The sequence below is a fragment of the Arachis hypogaea genome, chromosome 6, assembly GCF_003086295.3.
Source record: "Arachis hypogaea cultivar Tifrunner chromosome 6, arahy.Tifrunner.gnm2.J5K5, whole genome shotgun sequence".
NCBI lineage: Eukaryota > Viridiplantae > Streptophyta > Magnoliopsida > Fabales > Fabaceae > Arachis > Arachis hypogaea.
Genome location: NC_092041.1, coordinates 93,613,599 through 93,625,280, shown reverse-complemented (window position 1 = coordinate 93,625,280; position 11,682 = coordinate 93,613,599). Strand labels below are relative to the sequence as shown.

General features: G+C 38.8%; 1 protein-coding gene across 1 annotated transcript; it reads right to left on the bottom strand.

Annotated features, from left to right (window-relative positions):
* Positions 1 to 316: 316 nt before the first annotated feature.
* LOC112696979 (uncharacterized) lies at positions 317 to 11,297 on the bottom strand. Its single transcript, XM_025749942.3, has 20 exons — positions 9,687 to 11,297; positions 8,553 to 8,756; positions 8,195 to 8,299; positions 7,362 to 7,427; positions 7,110 to 7,274; positions 6,886 to 6,960; positions 6,642 to 6,793; positions 4,226 to 4,361; positions 4,057 to 4,126; positions 3,735 to 3,862; positions 3,590 to 3,646; positions 3,296 to 3,481; positions 3,098 to 3,190; positions 2,456 to 2,541; positions 2,135 to 2,201; positions 1,981 to 2,047; positions 1,753 to 1,889; positions 1,236 to 1,327; positions 1,073 to 1,139; positions 317 to 969 (listed from the first exon to the last, which is right to left on the bottom strand). Exons 1-20 carry the CDS (start codon positions 10,914 to 10,916, stop codon positions 799 to 801), a joined length of 3,354 nt encoding a protein of 1,117 aa, XP_025605727.1. The 5' UTR covers positions 10,917 to 11,297; the 3' UTR covers positions 317 to 798.
* Between the last annotated feature and the right edge of the window lie 385 nt (positions 11,298 to 11,682).

Genomic DNA, 11,682 nt, shown 5'->3' with positions numbered 1-11,682 from the left:
ATACAATGCAAAATCTTTTAATCAAATTCATTAGTATTAAGTAAGGAAAAATCTCGACGGCACATATATTCGTCATTCTATACAAATAAAATTCTCAAATCATTATTACATAGGGAGAATGCTCGAATTCGATTGTTATCTTTCCATGTAAGATTACAATCAAGTAACAAACTGAATTTCAAACAGAAACAATCTAAAATCAATATTTCATTTCAAGTGGTTATATAATTAGATGCAGTTCTTATTTCCTTACTGTGAAACGTTTAGTAGTGTTAATTTTACTAGCAGAAAGTGAAAACGCAAAGAGAAGAGCAAGGAAAGAAACCAGCAGATATACAAATTAATCAAAACTGTGACAATGTTTTATGACTCATCAAAACTGGTACAACTGAAAAACGAAAAAAAGAAAGAATGCTATGAAATTTTCCTGAGTCAAGCATGGCTCAGCAACAGAACTTCGTCCCATCATCCAAAGTCAGACCGAGTTCCAAGCTGTTCATCCCTTAAACACAAAATCCCTTCCGAGTTCTGACACTTAAATGTACACAAATAGACCCCAAAACTTTGCTTCTCATCCAACCAACTCGGCGAGTTGCATTGTCAAATATGGATGCAGCAACTAAGACATACCAACCAGACACAGCTGCTGGTCCAAGAAAGACACTTTAATGCTTAAAAGGAACAGATTAGACCTCACCTGACATAGCAGCTACCCCCAAATGGCACAACTGCAATACCCAATGACTATAGACACGTGCATCTTTAAAGGTAACAAAACACAAAAACAATCAAATATTACTAGGTTGATATCGATAGGATCGACTGTAGTGCAAGCTGCTGCTGAGGCTGCAAGGATGACCAGGTCGAAGCGAGGGTATGAGGCGGCAAAGTTTGTTGAAGTTGCCTCAACAAATTGATTATCCTACTGGAAGTTTGTTCAGTAGCCAGATCGTTACCAGCGCATAGAATCTACATTACGAAAATGCATGCATTAGAAATGAAAAGGAAGTTGAACTAGAACTTAGCAGTACTAGTAACATTCAAGTAGCCATCGTCAGCAGAATGGTTGTACCTCGGCAAAAACCGCAACTATTTTGGGAAGATATTGATTGTTTGGCCCTATGAGTTCTCTATCAGACCTGAAATTGAATGTAATAGTTTATCATCACATGAACATAGTTGGCAGCATATTAGGTAAACAGTCTAAGTCATCGCATTCTGCATTAAAACTCTACCTTTCAACCATTGAACAAAGTTGGTCATGCACAACCTTGGCCTCGATTAAATCGCCTTTAATAGGCAAGCAACTTAGCCAGGCAGGAACAACCTGCTACCAAGCAATAATCAAATGGATGTTAGAAACCAAAGGCACAAACTGATTGCTGCTCTAAACTTTTCTGCTAGCAATTTACTAATGAGTAAACTTAGAAACGATTTTACACTAACACTTTCAGGACCAAGTATCCAGAGCAAATGGTAAGAGATTGAAAACAGTGAATTATAAATTGCAAAATTTTTAGTGTCCAACATAACTAAACAAAGGGATTGTCTGCCAAAAAAAATCAATTGTTGGTAAAATTATGCTGATCATTTACCCAATGGGATTGTGCGATCATTTACCCAACAAAGTCACGAAGTTTCAGCAAAAGCTGAAACATGACACCTCTCGCCATACTATAAATCAACATGTGTGCACAACAAATAACAAGAACTTCAAAAGAAAAGGAGCATGAAGCACCAAATTTAAATCACCTGGGCTGCATTTATGCTATCGCGGTGGAACTGACATATTTTTCCAACAGCTGAAACAGCATTGTCATATGCCATTATGTTATCAGAATGCAGTGCATCTGGATGCCTCATAACAGCATCTAGCCTTGAGAGCGCCTCTGCAATGGAGCACAAAAATTGATCAAAACAATATACTAAAACGCAATTTACATTTTGGAGAGGGAGGGAGGGGGGCGGTCAGCAATTAACCTCCAACAAGGGGTTTGAAAACAGATCCGCCATACTCCGCACAAACACCAACCCCATAAACAGCTGCCTGGAAAAATAATTGATTTTGTGGAATCAGAAAGCCAATTATCTCAAATAAATAAAACCTAGATACAAATTCTAGTTAAAAGAGAACCTGCCGAACATCTGGATATTCATCATTGCAAGCCTCAAGTAAGAATGGAAGGTAGGAATCATAGTACCTGTATCCATAACATAAAGAGCTTTCAAAAACATAGAACACAACCATTATTCAAATACAGGTTTGTATTTTTCTCTAGGTAGGGTTAGCTACTTAAATCACACAATATGATTAATTCATATATCATGAACCATATCTATAGACAAGCTATTAAAAGTTAAAAGAAAGAAATCAAAACAAATGGAATAGAATAAGCGTTGTGCATGAAAATTAAGACAATAAACATAAAAATAATAAAAATAAAGGGGTTCTTACTTGAGAGCTGCCTCACGACAATGTTCAGCAACATCGTCAAATATACAAATGGCAATCCTCCTTTCCTCTGAAGTTTTATCTTTACCCTGATTATTATTAGCATTAAAAAATAGAATTTAAGTTGGAAAGTCAAAGTAAATATTGTATTCACAAACATGAGGAATATTAGAGTAGTTGTATATAGCAACTTATCCTTGCAGCTGGTGACAATTTTACAGAAAATTCACTGGTAATTCAAAACAAAAAGAAAACAAAAACCCAAAATAAAAAAATGACTCCCCAGCCCAACCAAAAAGGGGATAAATTTTCCACCTAAGCATACAAGAAATTCAAAATCTTACAGATTTCTTTACACTCTTATAATTTTAAATATTTGAACCAACAACTTGTTAAGATGCTTCTAAGCACCACATTATTTAGGTGAGACAGCTAATAAGAGTATTAATAGTATAAGCAGAAAAAGATTTTTCCAATATGATAAATTTTGCTTCAGAATGTAGTCTGCCATAAGGAAAGACTTCAATGAAACTATGGAAGACCAATGATGACAATATAGAACTTCTTTCAGGCAACAACAAAACTCGAGGACTCATTCCAGCAGCAAGATAAAATACAAAGTGAGGCAAGTGGAGAGTAACTTACAAACATGGGCGTTAGGTACGATGAAAGCTCATCGAAGAAAGGCAAGAAAGACCCTCTAAATGTCTTTATCAAAGTGCCCAAGCAATCACCAACCTAGAACAAAATGATACTCAATTTAAGAGGGAGGTAAACATACATGAAAAATATATTTATTATGATGAGCCAATAATAATAATAATAATAATTTTGAATATATACTTGATCAAAAAGTTCTTCTTCTTGCTCATTTTCTTCTTTGAGTAGTTCTCTTTCCTCAGCATCAAAGTCCTCTTCCTTGGCCCTCTCTGCTCTTTCAAGTTTTCTTGACGAACTGGCTGTAATGACTTGTTTTATCTCATCAACAATGCTTCGTACTTGCTTTTCATCTAGATGTGGTCCAGAGACCTGTCAGACAAAAGTCCAAGTTATCTTGAGGATCAAACAGCTTACAGAAAATTGATAACCTGCATAAATAATATAAGTTATTTGACACCATAGATGAATGTCACAGACCTGTATGCATTCATTCAATGCATCCAACATGCTTGCACAAATTTCTACCTCTGGCTCCTGAAAGATAGATAAAAAATGCATCAATACAAGCACAAAAAAACCGCTGATTCCACATCAATAACCTGAACAACAGGAGGACATTAACCTTGTGTAGAGCCTCCACCAAATTTGGTATTATATAATCAGACAGCTGTTTTATGTAGGTCTCATCACGACCTTGTGCTTGCCCTTTTTCTACAGCTGATTTTGCTGATGATAACAGTTCCGGCATAGCTATCAGAGAAAAATGATAACGGATAAGTGGGATTAAAAACATGAATTCAATAAGGGCTATCAAAAAAGACAAACAACCACTCTGTTACCTAAGGTTAGACAGCAAGCTGAAACTGGCATGATAAAATAAAAAAGGGAAAAAAAAGGACAACAAGCTAGCAGAACACTGGGATCTTAGATACTAAAAAAATTACCTGAAACTGCCGCCTTCCTAACTTCTTCATGGAAGTAAAATTTAAGAAGAGGAACCAATGTAAAAGCAACCTAGTAGATGATTAAGCAAAGTTAGCCCCTGACCAAAACATTATGATAATAGCAATTATGGGTATGGAGAGTTCCAATAAAATGTAAGAGAAAGTAAACCTGGTCAATCCAAGGAAAGAATCCTTCCTTCAACTCATCTGCATAGCAACAAAGCATGTTACAGGCTGTAGCCTTCTCCTCCAGGACACTTGTCTTAATTCCTATCCTTTTATCCCCAAGAGTGATTGTTTCAATGCTACAAATATTCAAGAAGGTGAACAAATCAATCAGTATAATTAATTTATCTTTCTTAGAACTGGCTCAAATTATCAAAGAACAAGTGCTTATTCCCCAATATTTCATGATATTGACCACAATGATAAATGAACCTGAAAATACATGGTTAAATTTTTGGGGGGGGGGGGGTGTTGGGGGGAGCGGGGCGGTGCATCCCAGCGATTCTCTTAAGTCTACTAGGTCCTATTTAAAATTAACAAATCTCCCCATGAATCACACATACTTGACACTTGACGGTGTCCTATCAAAATTTACTTTTCACTCGATCTGAATTTAAGCTGCTCTGTTGCCCTCCATGTGTTCCACAAACTAAGGTTGAAAACAATTCAACCATCAAAAGTATCAAAGTAAAAGGTCCAAAATGAAAAATATGAAAATATAAGCAGAATCTAAAATGTGAAACTCTTGTCAATGATAATGTCATGCAGATACAAACTAATAGTAGAAGCAATGGGCCACAGTCAAATTATCTCAAAAGATCTAAAGTCTAAACCATTTTAAAAGAACCACACTATATGGAAACTCAAATAAAATACAGTGAGCTGAGTAGAAGAGTTAGAAACAGTTAAGTTGATTTGTTAGGCAGTTAAGAGCAAGTGTTAGCTAGGCATAATTCCCCTAATTAACTTAACCATGTAAAGACTCTTCTACCCTTTGCACAAGCTTGCTGAACAAGATTGCCCTCTATGTATATAAGCACAGACTTGGTGCTTTAGCAGTTAGTTATTCAGAATAACACTTCACACAACTCTCTCTGATTCAGTCTCTTTCCATCTCACTTTCTCTCTTCTCTCTCTTTCTGAAACACTATTATTATGGTATCAAGAGCTTCACATTTCAAAGCATGGATGCTCCTCCATTGGTAAATATATCGTCACCAACAATTCCTCCTCCTCCTCCTCCTCCTCTACCACGTCCTCTTCTAAATATCTCTCTGACTCAATGAATGGAACTATCTTCCCTACCGTCGACAAGTTCTATCGGCAATAAAAAGCAATTAGGACTTCAGCCTCATCGATTGGTGCGCTCTTCATCCTCTAAAATTTGTGCCACCAAAGGGTGCTTTGAACAACCGCATCTCAAGGAGTATGTACTTTGGGAAGAGGCACACCTCCATAGACACTAGATCTGAATCTGAACTTTGTCGCCGAAGGATGCTCTCAACAACAGCTCTCAACTTCATCGCCTCCATAGACACTAGATCTGAACCTTACTATGTGACTTAGGTAGAGGCACACTTCATGACTCACGAAGCTGAAGCCATGGGCAGAGGTCCTTTGTACCAGCGCTTCAAGCACATAGTACATCTCAAGCTGTCATGAATTCCAGAGGAGGATATGGTGGCTGTCATGGTGGTCGTTTTGGTGGTGGCAGGGACGCAATGGATGCTTCAACCTGTCTGCTCCACAATAAGCCAGGTCATTCCAACTTTAATTGCTAGCACAGGTTCGATCAGGATCTTCAACCCTCCTACCCTCCACCTCCACCATATTCCATTTTATGTCTATTGTTTCTCACACTCCTAATTACACTACTAATTTCCTACCAAATCATAGCTCTGCATATATCTCAATCATGCACCTACATCATCTTCATTTCCCCCGAATCAATCTCCCTCCTACACCACACATGCTCCTTCTAGGACTCCTCACTATTCTACTACCATAGCCACCTCTGAATCAGTTGTTACAGATTCTGCCTGGTATCTGAATTCTGAAGCTACATCTCATGTCACTCCGGAATACTCAAAACTAATGCATGCATCATCACATCATGGACCTCATCTCCTCCATGTCAGCAAAGGAACAAGGTCTGTCTATATCTCATTGGAAATTCCAACATTCACACACCTAAATATCCACTAAAATTGAACAATCTTTTGCAAGTGCCACAAACAACTAAAACTTGATCAGTGTGAGTAAATTTGCTTTTGGATAATCATTATTTTTTCGAATTCTGGCATTGTAACGGTATATAAGCACAGATTCAGTGCTTCAGCAATTAGCGATTCAAAATGAACCCTTCAAACTACTCTCTTTGTTTCACTCTCCCGCTTTCTCTCTCACTTTCTCTCTTTCCCTCTCAAACACTATTATTAAACGTGGGTTGTGGAAAGGACTTTGCAAAAAAGCAAAATGAAGGATGAATTAATTCCAGAAACATATAATATCATGTAAAACCATGGAGCCAATATCAATCATTTATAACATATAAGTTAAAACTATATCTGAAGGAAAACCTGTCATCATCATTATCGAATTCAGTATCAGAATCTGCTGATGTAATGGTCACATCTGGCTTAAGTTGTGCAGACTGTAGCAAAGGAGGCATGACAAAACCCATATATGGTAGAAAATCCTGCCCAAGGCATTTGCAAAGCCGTGCCCATGCCTGAAAGCACAAAAGGCAAATGAAAATGTTAGGTTCTAATTTATATAAGTATACTGTAGAGTAGATGCCAAAACTTTATAAGGGGCCCATACTTGTAACATGTAACTTGAAGTCGGATCATCAGCCTCCAACTGGGATTGTTGCAGTGACATCAATACATCCATGACCTAGTAAAAGAAAAAGCATAAAAACCATATATCATCAGAGAAAAGGTGATCTATAATCGTATAAAATAGAATCTTGGCTTTACAAACAGTAGCAGTACAGAGAAAAGAAGAAGGAACACAAGAATGCAATAAACAAAATTAAAAATCACCTGTTTGGCATCATCCCTGAACTTCTCCTTCCCAACAGCCATTCCTACTAAACTAATGCACTCCATTGCTTTGGCACGAAGCATTCGATTAGATTTATCATTTGCATTCATCAAAATAGCCTTTAAGTAAGGAATCACAGCATCATAATACTTCTGAAATTGCTCCTGTTGACACAAGTAATTTTAATTTATTTAAGCACAGAAGTTGAAAATATTGTAATTGTGTTGGGCAGGATTGACAGCATAAATCACCTGTGACGAATCAGCAACTGAAGCTAAAGCTGTCAAAGCCGCTTCTTGAACCATTTGCTTCCCATTCTAGAACAAAAGTCACAGATGAAAAAAATACACCATAAAGCTCCATAGATACCATCTTAAATGTAAAACATATAAACAGGTACCATAAAACATACTGACAATATATACAAGGGGCACATATAATTTACCAAACGATTTTTATTAAAAACATGTAATTATGAAAGGAAAAATTAATAAACTGACAAACCTAAGGCTTACACTAACCAGTGTCATCATAAAGTAACAAGTCTTCCTCACTAGGTAGGACTCTAGTACCGGAATCAAAGAACATCATAATGTCCTATCATAAAACATGTCTAAATCTAATTGTTTACCAAATCTGATCAACTTCCCTTCCCATGCCTTATGCATGTATTTTCAACAAATGATGTAATCACCTCAAGAAAAAGTCTACCATCTTTCATAGTAGGTACTACCCCAACTTGTCTCTAAGTACACATTCCTAATTCTCTTTCGTCTGGTGTGTTCACTTTCTAATTCACGTACTTATCTCTACAGTATTAAGGTTATTCTCTAGATAGCTACCCAACATTCAATCTGATACAATATATTCGAAATTCAGTTGAGACAAAATAAAACTAGATAAAGCAAAGTGCAGATCCCATAGTAGCCTAAAAAGAGAACCAGAAACAATCAATAAAGTGAAATTTATTTCAGACCACATTGAGATGCCTAGCAAGGTAAAACACCATATAATCTCCAAGTTAAAACTTTAAATTAAAATATTCCAAGATATTTCTGCCAGCTAAACATGTACAGTAAAATACCTGCAGGAGTACAAGAAGCTTGCTCACAATCCCATCTAAGTAAGGTGTTAGGATCTCCGGGGTACAATTCTCAGTGAAATTTAGAACTGCAGATGCAGCATGAGCCTGCAATATGCAAGTACCAAATGGAGACAGCATTGATGTCTTTTTTCATGCAAATGAATTATCAAAAGACAACTGTGCAATTGGAATACAAATACACAAAAGATAGATAGATCCCATATTAGCCTAACATGGAACACATAAGGTCATATACAACAAATTCACACATTTCTTTGGGTGAAAAATGGAGAAGCCTAAGTGCCTAACTTGCATTACTCCACAAGAGAATGTATCTGGTCTATGAAAAGGAGCAAACCTGCACACGGGGATTTTGAAAATCATCCATGGCACCAGCTAACGCTGGCAGCACCAAGTGATGATATTTAGTCTGCAAGTCTGGCCCCAAATCTGTGGACAATTGGCCAATTGCATTTATAGCTGCCCATCGTGCACGCGGGTGGGCATCACTAAATGAACTTAAAACCATTGATAGCACATGCTCCAAATTCTTTATCATCACCTGAACACATAGAGAAGTATAGTCAATTAGTCATTACTTTCTTCTTTTCATCTTAACGGCTGCCATTTACACAATGCACAGGAAAAACACACTGATACCATACTGACACTAATGCATTAAAATTCAATCAAAACTACAACAATCCAAGCTCATTCCATTAAGTGAAGCCATCTACAAATATTAGACAACACATTGTGTCTTATCATAAACCATGTCTATAGCCAAACAATTAAAATCTAACCAATAGTTAATACATAATTTTGCTTCTCCAGCATTGGTCTAATTCTAATCCTCATTTTATGTACTCCCTTTATTAGACTTCTGCAGTTCTGTGGGCATTCTCCACATATTACAAAGGCAATGTTCTGTAATTTTCAAACTAGATACTGAACCAACATTTTCTCAAATTTTTCATTATTAATCCTGGTTTGCCTACCGTGTTCACTCCTCTAACACAACATCATCATCTCTATAGCACTGACCCCATTTTCTGGTTGGTCTCTCACTGCTGAACATTCAACCCAATATAACATCAGCACATTTATACTTGTACAATGAGGACTTCCTTTTAATCTTGAGTACTACCTTTTTTATCACAAAGAACATTTGAGTGCTACTCATTTTCCCCATCCCTATCATCCATCAGTGTAACATTTAATATCATGTGCCCAAGATTCTTTAACCTTATGCTTTGCAATATGATAGCATCACCTATTCTCACCCTTAAACTACAATTACTGAGCCTCCAGCTTAACATATATTCATTACATACACTATAATTCTTCTCAATATTACCCAAATTTCCAAGTCAAGTCAATCAACAATTTCAATTATAAATATAAAAGCCATCTCAAGAGTTTCCAAGAAACGACATCCTAATGGTAATCGATGCAACAAATTAAGCAAACCACCTATGAACCAGCATCATACCTTTGAACAACCCTCTGCAATTTGCGCAAGTGCAATGAGGGCAGCATGGTGCTTCTGCCACTCAGGAGCAGCCAAGTAACCTGGCAGAAGCTCGGAGGCAACCGGCACAATTGTGTTCCCACCCAAAGAAATAGCCAGCCTATCCAAACACTCCTGTCCAAAACCATAATTGCTGGTCTCCCCAGCATCCTCATTCTCTAGCTCGGCACTGTGCCAAGTAGGATCATCCTCCACATCAAGCAACAAATTCATCAGAACCCCAAACAGCCTCCTAATAAACTGTGGCAACTTCCTCATCATCCCCGGCGCCCTTTCCCTCGCCTCAGCCAAAGTCACCACAAATTCAATAGCCAAATGCCTTGTCCCCTCCTCCAAGGACTCAGCCTCAGCAACCTGCAGCATGGACCCTACCACTTCCACAATTTGCCGCCGGAGGAACCTTGGCTCGGTACCAGCAAGCTCAATCAAAAGCTCCAGCGCCTCCTGTGCAGTAGCCTCCTGACCGGAATTCAGCGCCTCCGTCAGCGTCTGCATCATCAGCGGAAGCAAATCCTGGAACCTGTCCCTATCGGAAGAACTCGTCAACCTCTGCACGAAATTAATGCTGGCTGCCAGGGCGGCAATTCTGACATCGGAGGTGGACGAGGGGCCGAGGCAGCGGAGGAAAACGGCGTGGAGGGTCGTCAATTGAGGAATTAGAGCCTCGCCAACGTAGTCTGCAAGCTCGGCGAATATGAGGAGGGAAATCTCCTGGAGCTTGGGTTGGTCGGAGGTCACCCACTGGAAGAGGAGGGGGAGTAGGTCAGGCCAGGCGTTGTTAGGGAGGAGGGCGGAGGCGAGCTCGGCGACTGTATGTGAGAGTTTCTTGGCGATGGAGGTGACGGGCTCGCGGTGGAGGGAGGTGAGGAGGAGGGACTTGAGGGTGGAGTGGGTGGAGGGGGAGAGGCGGGGCCAGAGGAAGGACGAGGAATCGTCACCGCCTCGGGGGGTGAGGTGGCGACGGAGGAGGACAGCGGAGACGGTGCGGGTCTCGGGATTAGGGGAGGAGTGCAGGAGGCTGGCAAGGCCCAGGCAGAGGGAGTCGGGCTGGGCTTGCCTGCAGGCGTTGAAGAGGGACTCGGCCTGGGCCCGCTGGTCGTTGGTGGTGGCTGACGTCAGCGTCTGGATTAGGGATTCGAGGTGAGTCGGGTCGGAGCCAAGGATCAAGGCCACTTGCTGCTCCGTCGCCATCGCTTGAATTTTGGATCGAAATTCAATAAAATCAGAGACAAAGAGAACCGCTCACAGAAACAGGATTATGTTGTGTTCGGTTTTTGTATTTATTATATTATTATTGGATGCGGTTGCAGAGAGTGGGGGAGGTGGTTCTTCTGTTTGTGTTTGGGAGTGTTGGGTTGGCAGCAGGAGAGGAGGGAAGACTTGAAAGAAGAGAATATGTGAATGTGAATGTAAATGTGTGTTCGTGTGTGTGAGAAAGAGAGAGAGAGAGAAGAAGGGTTTGTGTTTGGATTTTGTAATTAGGGATTTTATGCTAAATGGCGGGGAGGTTGGGCGCCCGGCACTCTCTTTCTCAAGTTGCTTATCCTTCGCCTTTTATACCGTTGCCCCAATAGGGTTTAGCCGCGTCTGATTTTACATATTTATCCCTTCTCTTTTGCTTTTAATAACTTTTTTTTTGTTCATGCTATTTTTCAGTGTATCACAGACAAAAGATTAATTTATGGTAAATCTGAGTTTTATTTAAAGTTTGTTATTATCAATAAATTATTATATACATCAGGTGAAATTTAAATTTTTAATATTTATTTAAATGAACGAATACACTAACCACTCGATCAACCTAAATTAGTTTTAATAAATTTTAAGCTTTTGCAAGAGGAAAGTAGAAGATTATATTAAATTAGATTTATTTCCAATTTGGTAATTGTTTGCTTTTAAATTTTTATTATAAATGTGAATTTAGTTCGACCATAATGTAAATCTTTATGATATATGC